The sequence below is a fragment of the Equus quagga genome, chromosome 2 (assembly GCF_021613505.1).
Source record: "Equus quagga isolate Etosha38 chromosome 2, UCLA_HA_Equagga_1.0, whole genome shotgun sequence".
NCBI lineage: Eukaryota > Metazoa > Chordata > Mammalia > Perissodactyla > Equidae > Equus > Equus quagga.
Genome location: NC_060268.1, coordinates 62,019,766 through 62,039,933, shown reverse-complemented (window position 1 = coordinate 62,039,933; position 20,168 = coordinate 62,019,766). Strand labels below are relative to the sequence as shown.

Here is a 20,168-nt window from a genome sequence, read left to right as displayed (position 1 = left end):
ACAAAAGGAGACACAACCAGATAGAAGAATACAACACCATTTTGACAAAAAAATCCAAAAAACAAAACCTGAGTCTGATAAAGCCTCTCTAGATCCAATTTCAATTTACAGAAAATACAGAGGACAGGAAAACACACTAAATGGCATTATGGGGATATGATCAACAAAACCCATATTGTGTAAAACCACAGGTCAAATGACTTTTTTTTTGATAAATAAATTTCCAACGAGGAAAAAATGGTGGAAAAAAATCTTTAGATTAAAAGAGACTTACAGGGCCGGACTGGTGGCATAGCAGTTAAGTTTGCTCTGTTTCAGTGGCCTGGAGTTTGCCAGCTGGGATCCAGGGCACAGACCTCCGCACTGCTTATCAAGCCATGCTGTGGCATGCATCCCACACATAACATAGAGGAAGATGGGCCCAGATGCTAGCGCACGGCCAATCTTTCTCAGCAAAAAGAGGAGGATTGGCAGCGGATGTCAGCTCAGGGCTACTCTTCCTCAAAAAAGAAAAAAAGACAAGTCAAATCAACCAATCTCAGTATGTGTACTTTATTTGGATCTTGATCCATTCAAACAAACTCTAAATTTAAAAAATTATTAGACAATTGGAAATGTGAACATTGGATATTTGATGATATTAAAGAATTATTAAATTTTTATGTGTGATGATATTGTGGTAGCGGTTTTTCAAAAAGCTTATAGAGCTTCACACTGTCATATTTGCAGATGAAATGAAAAAGTACCTGGGATTTAATTCAATATAAGACAGGAAAAAGGGAATGGGGTGGGGGTTTAGGTGAAGACTAGTAGATAATTGTTGAAACTGGATGACACGTACCTGGGTTTATTATATTAATCTGTTTAGTTTTGCACGTGTTTGAAATTTTCCATAGTAAAATTATTTGTAAAAATAAACAACAGTAAACAGTAAAGAGTGTTATTATGAAATAAAACCTATGTAGTCCTTTTTATAATATAGCTAATTGTGTGGGAATTTTTTTTGATCCCTGAAAATTCCTCAGTTCCTATATACACTCAATCATCAACTTGTGTTGTTTCTAAGTCTTCATTGCCACTGCTTTCCGCCTAGTCCAAGCTAAATTTGGCCTGTGCGCAGTGCACTTCTACTTTAGCTTATGTCCAAAACTGTAGCCAAAGTGGTTTTTTTTAAATACAAATTTGATCTTACCCATCCTTTGCTTAAAATCCACTAACGGCTCTTTGTTGATCGCAGGATAAAGGCTAAAATCTTCAATATGCACTTTAAGGCCTTGCAGGATCTATTGCAACCCTGTGTACCTCAGCAGCTCCATCTTGAGATGCTCTTCCTTGTCTTTCTAGACTCCAGCTGCTTCTTGACCTTGCCATATTCATTTTCAACTCAGAGCATTCATACATGCTGTTCTCTCTGCCTGGAATGCCCCATGCCCCCTTACACATGCCCTCATCTTTCAGATCTCATCTTAAATCCTACTTTCTCAGGGTAGCTTTCCCATTATTCTCGGTCTAGGTGAGGTCAAATTTCTTACACCTTCATAACAACTTGTCACAACTGAAATTTAAAAATTGTTGAAGTTATTTGTTTAATGTTTGTCTTTCCTGCTAAAATATAATCTTAAAGAAAGAAGGAGCTAGGTCTTATTATTGTATCCCCAAAGCCTAGCATTTTGTCCTGCACCTAGTAAAAGGTCAATAAATCTTTATTAAACTATAAATGACTGACTTGATAAATGAACAAATAAATAAATTTAAATATAATACTGGTCAAATCATGAAAGAGAATTACCTAAACCATAATTACAATAGTACACAGTTAATCTTAAAGGTGTTAGTCATACTCCCAAATAAAAGATTTGCAAAGCTTCAATGTATACGTGAATAAACAAACAGAGGAGATAAGTGAGAATGACTTCATTACAAATCCAGGTTACAGCCCCCTGCTGATACTTCAAAAGTACTTAACAACAAAGGAACAGAGATATATCTTAATATATCATCCACCTTTCAAATGAGGCACATATATCTCCAAATAAAAGTTGTTCTGATACAAGCTCCAACTATGCTATTCAAACAGAAAACTCAGATTCTCTGAAAGATTACAAAGACCATATATCCTAAAATTTACATTTATATGCAATTATTTAAAACCAGCTACATATATAGACTGTACAGTCTCTTAGCTCTTATAAAATAGGTGGATTTAACTAATCTATTCAAGTAAAATCAAAGCTTAAACATTTTAAAGATTAGATCTTCGTAACTTTTTTAATTAATTAAAGAGAAAAAACTACAAACTCCTGAACCAAAATTTTATTTTAAATTATTAGGCCCTTAGTGCATATCAAAATTTTCCATAACACATGACATGTAAAGATGTTAGCATATTGAACTATAATAGAGTATATTTTTATACAACTTTTAAATCATTAAAATGGTTATTTCTCCTGTGAATAAATGCACAGTTTGCTTAAATTAACTTTGTCATGGAATATCAAGTAAATTTAAAATTTTTATATTATTGTTTAATAACTTCCTAATAAGGTTTTGAGTTTCTGCTCGACTTACACATAATATTTTTTTCAATGTATTGAATACTGTAGTAGCTCTTCTTCTCATCTCTGGTGGAACATATTTAATATCTAAATATTCAGGTAATTTAGATCTAGAATTATACAGCATGTTAATAACAGTTTCAATGTCATCAATTTCACTACTGCTTCGTCCTACTGGTGACATCTGGGATTTATACATATTTTTTAATTTATGTTCTGCTGCTGCTGCCAGAGCAAGGCTTCGTTTTAGGTGATCTCTAGAGGCTTGAATGTCCTCCCTATATTCCGGCTTGAGGCTCTCAGCAAGAGGCACCTGTTGCACCTCTGAGTTAATATCTGAAATTTTTTTCAAAATGTCATCATTATTCAAATGTTTGTCAAATGTTAGCGCTTCAGGTTTGTCCATTTCATATTCACCTGAGAGCTGAGGAACATCCTCTGTTTCTGCGCCGGTATCCCAGTCAGTGCTCCTACCTGAAGAGGTGAGAAACGGTTTGCCTGAGGTGACATCTGGACTTGGAGATAATTGAGTAACATCTGGGAATGGCTTTGGTGCCTCCTTTTCTTTTAAAACTGGCTCTGGCTCTGGCTCTGGCTCTTCTTTTTCAATATAAGGTTCTTCTGCATGTAAAACAACAGAAACATTGTTTGGTTTAATCGACCAGAACGCTGTACTTTCGGTATCTTTTTTCTTCCCTATTCCCAGTGTGAAGCCGCTAGTAGGGAAAGTTGTAGGTTCTTCACTGATAGGATTGATTAAAACATCATTCTCAGTTGAAGCTCCTCCATGTGTAACTGTCTCCTCAACTTGTGATACCTTCGATCCTCTAGAATAAATATCATTTGGGGACTTTGATTTTCTCCCACGAATTGGCTCCCTAGTAGGAACACTGAGTATTAGGTTCTGTAAAACTTGTACATAATGATTCAAGTTCTGTTCTTCGTCAGGTGTCACAGTCATGCCTTAAGGGAAAAAAATAATTCAAACAATAAGTAACCTTTATTATTATATACAACATTGATGGAATCTACTGACCTAAATTTACTTCATATGCTATCACTTAAAAGTTGAGACAAAGAACCAAAAAATAAAACACATTAGACACAATTAACTCTCAGTTAAGTGGACAAAATTATTTTTTCAGGTGCTTGTTAAAACAGATAAGCAAGATTTGTGCAAAAGCTGCATATTAACACAATTCTGTATGCCTTTTTGCTTTTACTCTCCCATATAACTTATGATTCAGTAGGCAACTTATTAAAACAAAATTCTTGATTATGTCCTCCAACACAGTGGTGTGCTAGAGGAGGTTCATACTGGCTCACCAGAGCCAATTACTAAATTTAGAGGAATATTGTGAGCCAGATGTTAAACATAGACATCATTAAAAATTATCTGAATTTTCAGTTAAATAAATTATATTCAAAACAAAGGTAATAAATATTCATCCTAATAAACTCATCACTTTCTTATTATTTCATTTACTATTATCTATGCTCTTGAGGTTATTTACTTCTGGTGTATCTGTACAATAGAAATGCTATGTTAGTGTGCTATTGTATATCTCTTTCTACCTCCCTGTTCAGTGATGTCAAGTGGACAGCTTGAAATCAACCATGGTGGGAGTATTTACACCATGTAAATGGACAAATGCTATAAATCAGGGCTTACCCGTTTCTCCCAAAAGCCAGCTGTTAAACATTTACCAGTATACCACTGCCTTCAACCCAGCAAATCCTGTGGTTTTATTACAGCCTATGGGTCATATTCACCCAACTGTTTTTGTGGATAAAGTTTTATTGGAACCCAGTCTTGCCCATTTGTTTATGTATTGTCTATGGCTGCTTTTGCCTGTAACAACAGAGTTGAGTAGCTGCAACAGAAACCACACGGCCTACAAAGGTGAAAATACTCACTCTCTGGCCCTTTACCGAAAAAGTTTGCCGATTCCTGGTCTAGACCATAAACATTTCACTCCAACAACAAATGGTAGTTCTATTATACTGGTATTTTGCAGCATCTACATGGTGAAGCCTCTCATTTCCAATGTGGAAAATAGAAAAGATTACTGTACAAGACATTCTGAAATTCTGCTCAACTCCCCTACTCCTGAATTAGGAGTTTTTAATTTTAAGTGTGGCAATTTTGAATTACATATAATTTTGAATTGATTTTGCCATTATCATGGATACAAATTGATTTAATTCAACGAAGTAAGTCACTTTTTACTAAACTCTAATGCGTAACTCCTATCTGAACCCACCCTTGGCAGGCAGAATGAAATAAGAAACTTTCTTTTCAGGAGGCACTTTTATTCAGCTCTTTGGCAAGCACAAAATAGTAAAAAATGCTTTATATTTACATGTTTCTCCTCTCTTCCTTAACTGTTCTGTTGCACCTTAGAAAGACCAGATGGAAGTTTAATCAAAATTGAAAGCATATTTCTAAATTTTAAAAAATTCTTAGTAAGAACAGTTTATTGACACAATATGATAGTAGAAAGACACTAGACTTGTCTGGAGATCTAGATTCTAAAAGTAGATTCTGAATTTTATGTCATTCTTAGAAGAGCCTTGCATTCTCCAAGATCCATATAATGATGACCAGGGACAAAAGGAAGATACAGAACATAAGGTAGATTTTGATATTATCCTCATAATAATTTAAAAAAAAAATCACTGACACCGTATCAGACATTTTGTCTGTGAACTTTGGATTTTTTAATGGACTAGAAGGATAACATATTAAACTCATGTGGGTAGTTGCCTCTGATGAGAGGGAATGGGACTAAGCCAATTAAAGGGGACTTTAGACTTACCTATAATGTTTTACTTCCTAAAAACACATACAAACACACGAACCCCCAATCACTTAATATACTAAACCATTAAAAGTCACATTTTAAAAAGGTAAATAACTTATTTATGTATTCTCATATAGATAAAATGCAGTGTCCTGAATCTAGAGTTTTACTGAAGGAAGATATTAAGTGAAATGAATATGTAGCCTACTGTAGTGAAAGAAATCTTTGATTCTGGTCCTGGCTCTTCCACCTTCTAGCATCATGACCTTAGATAATTACTTAATTTCTCTGAACATCTACTTAACTATAAAATTAAGAGACTATATCTGTCCTTTTATCTCTTAGAACCAAATAAATCAGGTATTTGAAAACACTTTAAAAGCTACAGAGCAGTACATAAGATAACCTTATTCTCTATAAAGGTAATTGCTTACATTTCTCATTTTAAAATATAAATTTAAAACCCTAAAAAGAACATTAAAATATGCTTTGGATCCTATTTAGCAAAAAACACTAGAAGCTTTCCCACTAAAGACAGGAACAAGATCAGGATACTAATATCTCCATTACTATTTAACACTATGTTGGAGGTATTAGTCAATGTAAATAAAGAAGAGAAAATAATTGGAAGTATGTGAATTGGGAAGAAAAAGATAAAACTATCTTTATATACAGATAATATAATTATATATCTAGACAATCCAAAAGAATCAATTGAAAAGCTACTACAGAGATTAATAGAATTTAGTAAACTAGCAAGTTATAAAATCAACATACAAAAATTAATGTACAAACATAAACTAGTTAGAAGATAAAATGAGAAAGCAGCAGCTATTTTGATAAAAAATGAAAGAAAATAGCTAATCATAAATTTAAGAAGACATGTCCAAAATCTATATGAGGAATTATACTAGGCTGAATACAGACGTCCAGAGACCAGGTCCGAATGCCTGGAACCTGTCAATGTTACCTTCTAAGAGAAAAGGATTTTCGCAAACGTGATTAAATTAAGGATCTTGAGGAAGGGGATTATCGGGGATTATCTGAGTAGGGTCTAAATCCAGTCACAAATGTTTTTATAACAGAGAAAAAGAGAGAGATTTGATACACACACAGAAGAGGAGGAGATAATATGGAGGAGGCAGAGATTAGAGTGAAGTGTCCACAAGACCAGGAATGCTGGCAGCCACCAGAAGCTGGAAGAGGCAAAGAAAATATTGACTCCTTGAGCTTCCAGAGAGAGCACAGCTCTGCTCTACACCTGGATTTTGGCTCAGGGAAACTGATTTTAGACTTCTGGCTTCTAGAACTGTGAGAGAATAAATTTCTGTTGGTTTGAGATACAAAGTTTATGGTAATTCGTTATAGTAGTCACAGAAAACTGACACAGTAATATAATAAATTCTTCTGAAAGACATAATGGAAACTTCAACAAATGGAAAGATATACCATGTTCTCAGACAAGAAGATTCAACATCATAAAGATGCTTAGATGTCAAATTCTCTGTTCATTTATATCTTTAACATGCTCCTAATAAAATATCATTAATTGTTTTCTGGAGTTAGAAAAATGGATTATAAAGTTCATTTTAAGAGAAAATGAGTAAGAATAGCCAGAAAAACAGAGGATAGCCCTACTAGATATTAAAAAATATTATAAAGCCTCTATTATAAAAATACTATAGCATTGCACATACATATACGGATGCGTGGAACAGAACAGAAAAGACAGAAATAGACCCAATTGCGTATGGAAAAATAGCCCAAGGTGAGGAAAGGTTTCATTTTATAAACTATTCCAGCTAATAAATGAAGAAGCCACTTAGACTATGATCATTTCACAATGATTATCAACATGAATGATTATTTATATCACAAAAAGATACACAACTAGACATTACGTGCTTCCTGATGAAAGAACACAATACCACCTATGAAGCAGTCTTGCAAAAAACGTCTAACTTGAATCTAACAGGTTTCTCTAGATCTAACTAACAATATACAGAAAATACATGGGACAGCAAAGGAAGATATAAACGACACCATGGGGAAGTAATAGCAAAATCTAGACTGTGGGAAACTACAGGGCATATGCTCCAATTTCTTCAACATTACATTGCAAGGGGGAAAACAGAGATGAAGGAGGAACTATAGATTAAAAGAGAATTAACAAACATATCAACAAATTACATATATGAATCTTATTTGAACTCCACTTTAATCAAATAAACTGGAAAAGAGAAAGAGAATCAGGAAAGTTCGAACACCACCAGATATTTGATAATATTAAGGAATTACTATCTTTGTTAAATTGGTAACATTGTTATTGTTTAAGTACTTACATTTTAGTGCTTCATATTTGAAATATTTACTGATAAAATTATATAATGTCTGGAATTTGCCTCTAAATAATCCAAGCCTGAGAAGTTGGGAAAACAGACCAGGGAGGTGAGGGGGAAAATAATGTGGGTAGAGATATCGATGAAACAAGATTAGTTATGGCTTAATAATAGTTGGAGCTAGTTATAGATGTTTGGAGATATATTATACCATTCTTTCTACTTGTGTACATATTTAAATTTTTCCATAATAAAATGTTTTTTAAAATATGTTTTGGAAAAATTTCAATTCTGGGCAACTATTCATAAGCAAATCTAAAATCTATAATCAAGAGAGGCTTAGATGCTTTTAAAAAGACATTGCCATTAGATTATAGTCTGCTAAACATTAAATATTTAATCATTTAACTTGTCTCTTCACGAAGTAGTAAATAGGGTACCCAGGTTGCTATTAGGTGAATTATACTGTTAAAGGACAGGAAAAGGAGATACTGCTAGTTGATTCCTAAAAAAACAGCAGTACTCATTCTCTTTATACTGTTCCTTAGGCAACACTAAAGAACCCGTTCGTCGCTGCCTAACAACAGAGCACCCTACATTCTACCTTGCTTTTCCTCTCGTTTTCATTTACCCTTTGTTTCCACATTGTTATATTGTTAAATCTATTATCTCCCCACACACTTCCCACCTCCTGTTTTTGTCCCCACTAAAACACCTACATATTTCGTGTTGACCTCCTCAGTTTTGTTAAGCAGGACAGCTCTTGCAAATCAATTTCATCTTTATAAAAATGTTTGCAGGCAAGCTAGTAAAAGATCGTCAAGCCTCAAATATCCCTATAAACGGCAGTGGCCACAGCGAAAACCTGCTTCTCCGCATTCTTCAGGAGATGCTAGAAAGATGAACAAAATTCAAATTCTTACAAAGATCGGATTACTCTGCTAGAAATTGGGTTACTATACTTTGGATATTTGTAGTCTACACTGTTGTACTTTATCACTTCCCTTCTATTTTCACCAGGTAGTAATCCAACCAAACATAGCAATATCTTAGGATGTGGCTAACATAAGAATCTCTTCCACCTTGGGAAACCATAATGCCGCTTTCCAGTTCACCTCTGGTAAGCAGGATGGCCACCTGCTAAGCAGGCTTGAGGTTTAGCAGGAATCACCCATACGGAGGTTAGAGCCGAGTTTGAGGCTGTCTGCATTTCTCTTCTTAAAATAATACAGGGAGAATCAGTCACAAGATAGAAATAATATGAAAGTAAACAAAACGGTAAAACAACTGTAGGAACAAAAGTGGAATGAAATCTGAAGAGGAAATTGGAAAATAGTGATTGAGAAAACCATAACAGCTCTGACTGATTGAGTGATTACTATGTGCCAGGCACTATACTAAGGGCTTTGAATGTAAGGACTGTTTTTAAAAAGAGGAAAAGGAGGATACTTAGAAAGGGTAAGTAATTTGCTTAAGACTATATTCAACTTGTAAGTGGTAAGAATGAGATTTGAACATAGGCTACCTTACTTCAAAGCAGGTGCACATAACTACTACACAATGTATAAAAAGATGACACAAGGATGCTGCAAAACAGGAGGAGTATGATGATAAAATTGTCCTGGAGGAATATAACTCTATTTTAAAATACATATGAATATTAAAATACAATAAGTAAATAAATAAGTAAAATATACAAAATTTTGCTCTACCGTCAACTGGACCAAAATGCATCTCTTTCATATATTAAGATGTATTTGCCAATATTAAAAATAACTGATCCAAATTTAATACATTTTATTACTACAAAGTATGGGTAGGAGCTGACAGTCAATAACTTACAAAACAATAAATTCACTTCACACAGAGGTAAAAGGCAAGTTAATTAGTTTTGAGTTTATGCTGAGGAAAATAATAAAACGATTTAAAATGAGCAATGAAATATAAAACTTCAATCAACAAACAATACATTCAAAACACATATTTCCTTCTCATAGAACGGTCAATTAAAGAAGGAAGAAGAGGATAAAAGGAATAACATAAAAGCCACTTAGCACGAAAACTTGCTAAAATTCATTGTTCATAAAAGAAATGCAAGTTAAAAACAATTTTTATTTTGCCAGTCAAGTAGGCAACTTTTCTTTTAATAATAAAACCTAGGATTGTCATGCGTATATGTTACTTCCTTAGTAAAAGAAGTAAATTCCTTATACAGCCCTTATGGTCCCCAGATCCTTCACTAGTCTCTCTCGAGCATGCTGATCTTAGGATAATTTTAACTATACATATTTGTTTAATGTTTGTTAACTGTACATATTGTGAGCTCTTTGAGAGCTGCGACCACATCTCTTTTGTTCTCTATACACTCTGTTCTAACCAGTGCCTGGAGCCATAGCAGATAGTCAAAAAGTATTTGTTAAATGAATAAGCAAATAAATGAGCCAAGCGCTGGCAAGTGTGTAAATTAATAGTACCTCCAGTAACTTATCTTCAGGAACTAATCACAGGTTAAAAAGTTTCCAGGGGCCGGCCCCATGGCTGAGTGGCTAAGTTCGCGTGCTCTGCTTCGGTGGCCCAGGGTTTTCTAATCCTGGGCACAAACATGGCACTGCTCATCAAGCCATGCTGAGGCAGCATCCCACATGCCACAACTAGAAGGACCCACAACTAAAAATACACAACTATGTACCGGGGGGCTTTGGGAGAAAAAGGAAAAAAAAAAATTTCCGTAGAAGAATGTTTTAGAGGAAAACTAAACTTCACGTGACGTTTAAAATAAATCTGCTGATCTAAAGACTATTTTTGTTTGTTTTGTTTTATTTTGGGGTTCTTTTTGGCTAATAGTCCAATAATTATTAGGGACAAAATCTGGGCAATAAAAAATTCTTTTATTTTAAGCAAAATAGGCAGTTTTTTTAGAATAATAAAAGATACAGCTTTAACCATATTTTTCTCAATTTCTAAATTTGAAGTTTATCTAAAACATCATCACAAACATAGTAGTTAAACAGCTCCAATTTTCAGAAAGCCCCTGCACTTCTAACTGGCCCTTACTAAATGGCCTAATATAAGTTTAGATCACACAAATTTAACTAAATTTAAGTTCCATTAATTTTCTTTTATTGGATTTTATCAATCTCTAAAGTAATATTGCACTAACATAATTTTAAGTGAATTACAATCTTAAGCAATGTGAAAATAGCTTCCTGGTTTATCTAGCACATATCTTAAAGTATACAATTAAGTAGTTTTTAGTATGGTCACAGCTGTGCAATCATCACCACAAGCTATGTTTAAAACCATTTCATCACCCCCAAAAGAAACCCATTTCCCATAGCCCCTACCCCTCAGCCCTAGGCAAGCACTAGTCTACTTTCTGTCTCTATGGATTTGCCTATTCTAGACGTTTCACATAAATGAAATCATACAATGTGTTCTTTTGTGAGTGGCTTCTTTCACTTAGCATAATGTTTTCAAGGTTCATCCACGCTGTAACATGTATCAATATTTCATTCCTATTATGGTCAAATAATATTCCATTGTACGGATATACCACATTTTGTTTATGCATTCATCAGTTGATGGACATCTGGCTTGTTTCCACCTTTTAGTGATTATGAATAATGCCACTATGAACATTCATGTACAAGTTTTTGTGTGGATGTATGTTTTCATTTCTGTTCAGGATTTGCCTAGGAGTGGAATTGTTAGGTCATATGGTAATAGTATGCTTAACCCTTTGAGGAACTGCCAAAGCAGCTGCATTCCCACCAGCAGTATATGAGGGTCCAATTTCTCCATCATCCCAATACTTATTATTGTCTGTCCTTTTTTTTTGCTTTTTGCTGAGTAAGATTCACCTGAGCTAACATCAGTTGCCAATCTTCCTCTTTTTTGTATGTGAGCTGCCGCCACAGCATGGCCACTGATAGACAAGTGGTGTAGATCTGCACCTGGGAACCACACCCGGGTCCTTATAATTTTACAATATTGTGTAGGTTTTATAATAACCAGTTTTTAAGACATCAAGTATTTGGTTTGTAACACATTTCCAGTGAAATCCTTAATTATGGACCTATAAACTAAAACAATTTAAATTAATAATGTGTATTTATCTAAAGACTTTTAAAAGCAAAAACTTGTGGTTCAGCACCAAACAGCTTGTAAAATAAAAAAATGTTGCTAGTAAAGTAATGTATACTGGTTAATTGCCTATAAAATGAAATTTAAAGCAGAATTTTACACAAGGTCTCAAAATATTTAATTTATTTACATTCTCTCTTACTAAATTATTTAGGGTGAATTTTGAATCACTACTCGGATAAAATTCTACGTAAATAATTTAGATAGATGTCTAATAGTGAATAAAGACTTCTCTCTCCTTTCCAATAACTAGTACTTTATACACAAACTGGAAAATAATATAGACAAAAGCTAATTCCAATATATGTTGACCAAAATTAAGAATAAAAACAGGTCATTACGTAATTCCCATGTATGCTCTACCTAAGTATTGTAAAAAGTTTGCTTGTAAAACACTGTCTCTTCCATAAGCCCCAAATAACTTGTTTTAAAACAATATTATCTGGACTTCCACTGCCAAAAAGATAGAGAACATGTACTTTTTCCCTAGTCTTCCTACTAAGCAGTTAAAAACCCTGAACATTATATATAACACAAGTATGGGAAGACTCTAAAAGGTGGAGAGAAGAAGGAAGGCCAACTATGGGCTTCAGGGCCTGAGGAATGACACTGCAGTGAGTTCCCTGGATTTTCTTTTTGCCACATATACCCCAGACTGGGGGCTGGAGAAGCTGGCAACCCAGAAACACCAATGGACACAGACAAAAAAAGCTCCAAGGAAAGACTGCTCTCTTCATAGCCAAAGGACTAGGAAAGGGGTAGCCTAGCAAAACAGAAAAATTTTAGTCAATAACTGCTCTATTCCAGCCAACACCACAGAACACACTGCAGCACTACCCTTACCAGAAAAAGCTGAGTGCAGAACCAAGACTTCCACCCTCATAAGGCTTCAGTGAGGTGCCCAACCCCTCCGCCCTTATCCCACAGACGTGCTTGTCTTCCAGCAGAGAAGACTGAATGAGGAGTGGACTTTCATCTCCACCCTGTGGTAATAAGACAACATTACTCTTCCACCGCTGAAGCAGTGTCAGAGGCCTATTTAAATCTGTAATAGAAGATTTAAATAAGATCCAGACTTACAACATCATACCCTAAATGCCCAGGTTTTAATCAAAAGCCACTGGTCAAAACAAGAACTAGGAAAATCTCAATTTAAATAAGAAAAATACAGTCAACAGATGCTAACCCTGAGATGATATAGATGTTAGAATTATCTGAGAGAGATTTAAAAGTAGCCATCGTGAAAATGCTTCAACAAGCAACAATGGGTATGCTTGAAATAAATGAAAAATAGAAAGTCTCAGCAAAGAAATAGAATATCTAAAGAAGAACTGAATTGAAATTTTAGAACTGAAAAACACTAACTGAAATGAAAAAACTCACTGGTTGGTTCAACAGCAGAATGGAGGGGACAGAGAAAAGAATCAGTGAACTAGAAGACAGAACAATAGCAATCACCAACCTGAACAAGAGAAAGAAAATGGACTGGAAAAACAATGAACGGAGCTTCAAGGACTTGTGAGAATATAACACATAAACTCTAACATTCATGTCATCTGAGTCTTAGAAGGAAAAAAGAAAGAGGATGAGTCTGAAAAAGTATTCAAAGACATAACAATGGCTGAAAATTTCCTAAATTTGGTGAAAGACATAACTTAGAAGCTGAGTGAATCTCAAGAGAATAAACCCAAAGATACCAATGCCAAGATATATCGTGACCAAACTTCAGAAAACTGAAGACAAAGAAAAAAATCTTGAAAGAAACGAGAGAAACAACATCTTATCTATAGTGGAAAAACAATCTGAATTCTCATGAGAAACCATGAGGTCCGAAGGAAATGGCATAATATTTTTCAAGTGTGGGGGAAAAAAAGAGTGTCAACTCAGAATTCTCTATCAAGGGAAAATATCCTTCAGGAATGAAAGGATAATCAAGACCTCGCAGATGAAGAAAAATTAAGAGAAGTTGTTGCTAGTAGACCTACCCTAAAAGAACGGATAAATGAAATTCATTAAACAGAAAGGAAACGATAAAAGAAGGAATCCTGGAACACTGGGGAGGAAGAAAGAATAATGGAAAGAGCAAAAATAAGAGTAAATGAAACAGACCTTCCTTCTCCTCTTGAGGTTTCCAAATTATGTTTAACAGTTGAAGCAAAAATTATAATACTGTCTGATGTCGTTCTCAATGTATATAAAGGAAATATTTAAGATAATTATATTATGAATGGGAGAGGGTAAAAGGACATAAAGGGAGGCAAGCTTTCTACATTTCACTCAAACTGGTAAAATGTTGCTATCACTAGACTGTGGTAAGTTATGAATACATAATGTAATACCTAGGTTATACAAAGAGATTCACTCAAAAAGTCTGTGTCAAGATGTAATTCTAAAAAAACCCTCTCTGTCTCAATATAAGATGGGTGCGATCTGATCAGGTGCTTAAAATACAATTTATATTTTAAAAAACTAAGGCTTTGAAAACCAATAATATTGTTAATTTAAACATGCGGTTTGGTATAAGAATAAATACTTGGTAAGTTAAAGACAGTAGCAAGATGTTCCACATAAACCTGAGAGCCCAGTAAAGAGGGAAGGATAAATTTTAAGACTGTCACATAAAAACAAAAAGTTAAAGGTCGATGGAATATATCTGGTCTTTGTGCTTTAACAACTTATACGTTTTTACTTTCCCCTTGGCCTGTAAACTTATGGAAACTGGTGATTGCACATAAAATTTAACCAAGAATCATGGATGCTCATTTTTCAAAAGATTCTAATACAACTAGGATTTTTATTACCACAAGAGGGAAAAACAGAATGCCTGTAATCAATACAGAACTCATGTATATAAAGCTTAACATACACCCAAGTATTTAATCATTTATAGGTGGACCAGACTCTGGCTCAATGTCCTTAACTTTGGAGAACAAATTGTACTTTCCATCTATGTCATGAAGTAGGCTCAGAAAGAACAGGCTTCCCTTACTCTACAGAAGTTAAGTGATGCAAGCAAAAATTGATACCTGAAAGCTGCCATCATGTAAGAACTGCCAGCTAAAGCACCAACACCTTCAAATCAAAATGAACTTAAAAAATGAGCTGAAGTACTTTCAATTCAAATCAAAGTTGTGACAAGTGTGCTTCATTAGCGGGGTGTGCTCAAAGAATGGTCACAAAAGGAAACATTGTATCTTGTTATTCATCCAGCAGTTTCCCTATAATTTGTTAATTCAAATTTTAATTTTTGAAAACAGGTAAAACAAACAAGTAATTATGTTCATATTAATTAAATGTTCCAGTTAAAGAAATGTAACTTTAGGGTTAGGGGATGGGGGAAACAGGGAGAGAAGCTGGTAAAAGGGTACAAACTTTGTGTTTTTTTCCTAAAGATTTTCTTTTTTCTTTTTCTTCCCAAAGCCCCCTGGCACACAGTTCTATATTTTAGTTGCGGGTCCTTCTAGTTGTGGCATGTGGGATGCCATCTCAGCATGGCCTGACGAGCAGTGCCATGTCCTGGCCCAGGATTCGAACTGGCGAAACCCTGGGCCACAGAAGCAGAGCGCATGAACTTAACCACTTGGCCATGGGACCAGCCCAAAACTTTCAGTTTTAAGATGAATAAGGCCTGAGGATCTAATGCAATGGTGACTATAGTTGGTGATACACACAAAAAGGTAAATATGTGAGGTGATATGCATTAATTAACTCAATGGTGGGAATCTGTTCATAATGTATACATATATTAAATCATCACACTGTACATTTTATATATATTAGAATTTTATTTGTCAATAATATGTCAATAAAGTTGAAAAAAAAGAAATTTAACTTTATGGCTTTGCACTTCTTAGTATTTATGTTCTTGAGCAGTGATTCCCCACACTGAATATGAGCTTGCCCTATGTGATTGCCTTGGTCTATGGCACATTAGCAAGTCTGACACAGCATAGGCTTGATAAGAGCTTGCATACTGGGAGTTTGTACAGCTCTCGCTGGGAAGCAAGCTGCCACGGTATAGACACTTGAGCTAGACTACCGAAAAACGAGAAGTCATGTAGAGAAAGAACCTGGAAGATGAGAGTCCATGTTGGATGTTCTCACCCAAGTTGAGCTTCCAGTTAAATACGGCTGTATGAGTGACCCTTCAGCTCCACCATATGAAGGAGAAGAACTGCCCAGCTGAGGCTAGTCAACCCATAGAATCATGAGAAATAATAAATTTCGGGGGTGGCTTTTTATGGTGCAACAGATAACCAAAACAGCTTCATAAAATTCTATTTTCAAAAAGGAATACAAATTTAGTTTGGGTGAAGAGTTAAAAATCAAGAAGTTATCGTACGAGTAATGTTCAAATTTAACTGGAACAAAAATAACCTCATGACTTTGATATATATCTCTTCTAGTTCTGTTCAGTAAAATGATCCAAATAACAATATCACCCCAGCACATAAGTCTGATAGGTATCCCAGTTACTTTAGTCTCTAATACCATGTTCTACTATGTCTCCTTGTAAAAAGACAGTGGAGTCCATTCAGAGCAGGGAAGACACAAAGAGGTCTTGGGACAACCAGTTAATTCAGAAAACAAGAAGCCTTTAAAAACACGGGATCCTATAAAGAAGATATGGTGTGTATATATATATATATATATATATATACACAATGGAATACTACTCAGCCATAAAAAAGGATAAAATCATCCCATTCACAACAACATGGAGGGACCTTGAGGGTACTATTTAAGTGAAATAAGCCACATAGAGAAAGACGAACTCTGTATGACTCCCCTCATAGGTGGAAGTTAACCTATAGACAAAGAGAACTGATTGGTGGTTACCAGGGGAAAGGCGGGGTTGGGGGAGGGCACAAAGGGTGAAGTGGACCACCTACAACATGACTAACAATAATGTACAACTGAAATTTCACAAGGTTGTAAACTATCATAATCTTAATAAAAAGCTTAAAAAAAAAAAAAGGAAAAAAAACCCCAAACAAACATGAGATCCTATCAAAAGAATATAGAAGGCAGCTCAACAAAGAGAAAGATAGGACTTTCTTTCCCCCATAAAACATTAATGGACAGGCTAATAAAACTACTCCTCCTCCCCCAAAGGCCATCCTCTGGACATTCACATATTAGATGACATGCTCCTCATCCTCTGAAAGATTAATGAAGTGTGTCATGATATTCCATTCACAGGTTTGAGAGACCCTCCCAAGCGCCAATAGCCTTGGGCCTTGAAATAGTGTAAAGTGAGCTTGCGGCACCAGAACTTTACCTTTTGAATGTACTTGAAATAAAAGGAATCTGCTTTTCCTTTGAATTTATTTGCCAATAGATTTGAACAATTATTGCTGTTTGCTGCCTTACTACTTCCCTTGCCTTCTGTGGTCCATTAGGACAAAGGCCTTCCTAAGGACAAAGATGCCAAAGACTTAGATATTTAACCTTCTATTAACACCACTCTAGAGAAGCAAGTTAAGAGGTTTTGTTATTCTAGCTTAAAATAATCCTGTATCATTAACCCTGCTGTTGCTGATCTATCCAAAGAGATGACTAGGAAAAACAATTTATTCATGAAATATTTTTTTAAAAGCCCAAAAACTAATACCTCACATTCTTGCATTTGTAGCTTCAGGCCCATGAATATTTAGTGACTTAAAATTATAAAAGTCAAATTATATAATTTATTTTAATAGTATTTAAACATATAACTATTATGTTAATGTTACTTTAGAAATTATACATTTTTTTAAAAGCAAAAAGAAGTCTCATTAAGAAGAAAAGCAAGTCGTACAGTGCAAATACATTAAAGAGGCGTGATTTTAAAAGTTTGAAAATATTTAAAACTAAAACTATGGAAAAACCAGATATAAGGAAATTAAATGAATATACATAAATTTAAGTATATAGTAAAAAGGTGTTTATCCAGCACCATCAGGATGCATGTGTATGTAGAGGAGTATAGATTAAACTGGCACCAGCTAAACTTGGGTAGGGCCTATTTGAAAGGTAGAGGCAGTTACAAGAAGTGCTGAGGTTTTTAACAAATGTAATGACTTAATACAATACCCACGATGTTTATATAAGATAACCTCAAAACTGTCTTAGTATTCTAGAAAAAAATTGTCAAAGCTGCACTTTCCTTATGAAAACCTATGTGTCTTTTCTTCAGCATGAGAGAGCATTTTTTACATGACCCTCTCTCCAACAATTGTTGGAACAGCAGCCATATCAAATAAAGAATACATAACTGATTTAAATCAAACACAATAAGCCTGGTTTCTTTTGGTATACTTATTTCAAAATAAATAAGTAAATGAACAAAATTAAAATTACTTAAACAAAAAGAATGAAAGAGACAGAGAAATCAGCCATGTTAACATCGCTCTACATATCTCTTAATCCATTTCTGTGGAAAAGAGGTAAATTACATTTTCCAAGATATCTTCTATGACCCATGACCTGCATATATTTTCCTTATGTCTTATATCATCTATGTATCTTCAACACAAAATCATTCCTTTTTCTGACAGGTATCTTTTCATTTCGTACAAGCCTTAAGAAAGCTTAGGGAAGACGGTACAAAGAAAACGAGCAGGCTATGAAATTATGGAATTAGGCAGGAGACTGCACTGAGTTAACTGAGTATCCAGCAACTCTCTAGCAGTCTCAGAGTGTACTGTGTGACAGTATTACTGTCATGTCAACTGAAGCCTCCATGTTAGTCACTTGTGACCTACTGATCCACAACTACCAAAATGCAGGAACTGGTGTTGGTTAATAGTGACCATCAGACATGAAGAGAAGATATCATCTTCAGTACGTTCTGTTCCTTTGCAGCAAAGGAGAAAAATTTTACAAAGATTTTTGTTTAAAATAGCTAACAATCATAAGTGCTAATATTTAAAGGGCTAACTTTAGTTATCTAGGACACTTTATCCAGAACTTTTCCCACTACTATTCACGATTTAGGTTGTGTTGTATTTTCATTTTTAACCAAGACCTTTTAACAATTCTGAAATATAGCTCCACATAACTAGCGTGCACTCTAGTACTTTTTTCACACCTGTTAAATTTTATTTATTTATTTGGTTAAACCAAACCCCAACATTACTAAATGCTACAGTGAACTACAGTTAGACTAGATGGACAAGCCTCGCAGTCATATCTGGAGTATCAGATTATCAGACATTTAACTACTTAAATACTTCAAGGTGTCCACATGATGTTAATATAGCAGTCAGCCCCCCCAATTGGAACTTACTAGTTTTCATCTATTGGGGAGGCACAAGTGGTGAGTTCTAACTCTGCATAACTAAGGGTTCGACTCTGTGCACCAGAGGATGCTCTGGGGGAGCGTCAGGGGTCAGTGAGCGCCCTAGACAGCTGCCCACAATCCACACGCTCTCCCTGTCTTACCACAGGGGCAAAGTTTCTGTAAAGGGCCAGAGAGGAAATATTTTAGGCTTTGCAGGCCACACAGCCTCTGTGGCAGCTACTCAACTCTGCTGTTATAACGCGGGAAAACAACCCTGGACAATACATACAGGAAAGAGCAGGGCTGTGACCCTGCAAAACATTATTTACGATCAATGAAATTAGAATTTCAGACTTTCCCACCTATCACGAAAGATACTTCACATTCACATCTACAAAGGTAGAAACCACTTCTAGCCAGCCAGCCGTACAAAAGCAGGCCGCCGTGGCGCTGGCCGCAGTCTGCGGACCCCGCTCCATCACGCACGGTCCAGGCGGACGAGGTCAACCCCGAGGACCATCGGCCCCGGCCCGGGATGAGGAGGTCACGCCGCGAGCCCAGCGCGCCCAGCGCTGCGCATCCGGGTCCTGTCGGGGACCCAGTGCCCGGATAAGCGCCCAGCGGCGGGAAGCGCCGGGCGGAAGAGGTCGCAGGAGGCAGGAGAGGGACACGCCTCCGCTGCGGAGGCCAGCCCCTGGACAGCGGAGTCTGAGAGATTAGGACCAGGGAAAAGGAAGAGCTGGGTCTCGGGCGGGCCCCGGAAGCCAGGAGGTTCCCCCAGGAGAGCCCCGGCGTCGCCGCCTCCTCAGGCCGGTCACTCACTCGGATACGCCGGCACGGACGAAGGCCATAGCAACAGCCCAACTAGAAGGACTAAGGACTTCATAGGCATCGTCCGTAGCACTCCGCCATGCGACGGGAACGTCCTGGGGCCACCAGGCCAGGTACCTCAGGGCCGCAAGGGGAGGGCGTCAGCGACCGACCGTCCTACCTCAGGGCCTTGGGAGCCCTGCAACGGTTGTCCCCAGCGCGCAAGCGCAGCGCGGGGGCGGGGGCGGGGGGG

At 36.1% G+C, this 20,168-nt stretch overlaps 1 protein-coding gene and 1 long non-coding RNA gene across 3 annotated transcripts in view; one reads left to right on the top strand and one right to left on the bottom strand.

Annotated features, from left to right (window-relative positions):
* Nucleotides 1-542: 542 nt before the first annotated feature.
* On the bottom strand, nt 543-20,125 carry LOC124236195 (sperm equatorial segment protein 1-like). Of its 2 annotated transcripts, none has more exons than XM_046654998.1 (2): nt 19,928-20,125; nt 543-3,518 (listed from the first exon to the last, which is right to left on the bottom strand). In XM_046654998.1, exons 1-2 carry the CDS (start codon nt 19,995-19,997, stop codon nt 2,485-2,487), a joined length of 1,104 nt encoding a protein of 367 aa, XP_046510954.1. In that variant the 5' UTR covers nt 19,998-20,125; the 3' UTR covers nt 543-2,484. The 2 variants fall into 2 exon arrangements, with proteins under 2 accessions (XP_046510954.1, XP_046510955.1); XM_046654999.1 differs by lacking the exon at nt 19,928-20,125 and adding an exon at nt 19,468-19,603.
* The window catches only part of LOC124236196 (uncharacterized), a 19,130-nt gene continuing 18,942 nt past the window's right edge, over nt 19,981-20,168 (top strand). The window contains exon 1 of the long non-coding RNA XR_006887662.1: nt 19,981-20,049. This is a non-coding gene — a long non-coding RNA (uncharacterized LOC124236196). The remainder of the gene's footprint in view (nt 20,050-20,168) is intronic.

What these genes read in the sequence shown, in the direction of transcription:
- LOC124236195 (XM_046654998.1), bottom strand. Translation starts at nt 19,997, where the DNA reads ATGCCTATGAAGTCCTTAGTCCTTCTAGTTGGGCTGTTGCTATGGCCT. An exon ending in GTCCGTGCCGGCGTATCCGA is followed by an intron (nt 3,519 to 19,927) that starts GTGAGTGACCGG and finishes TTTTCCCTTAAG; the next exon opens with GCATGACTGTGACACCTGAC.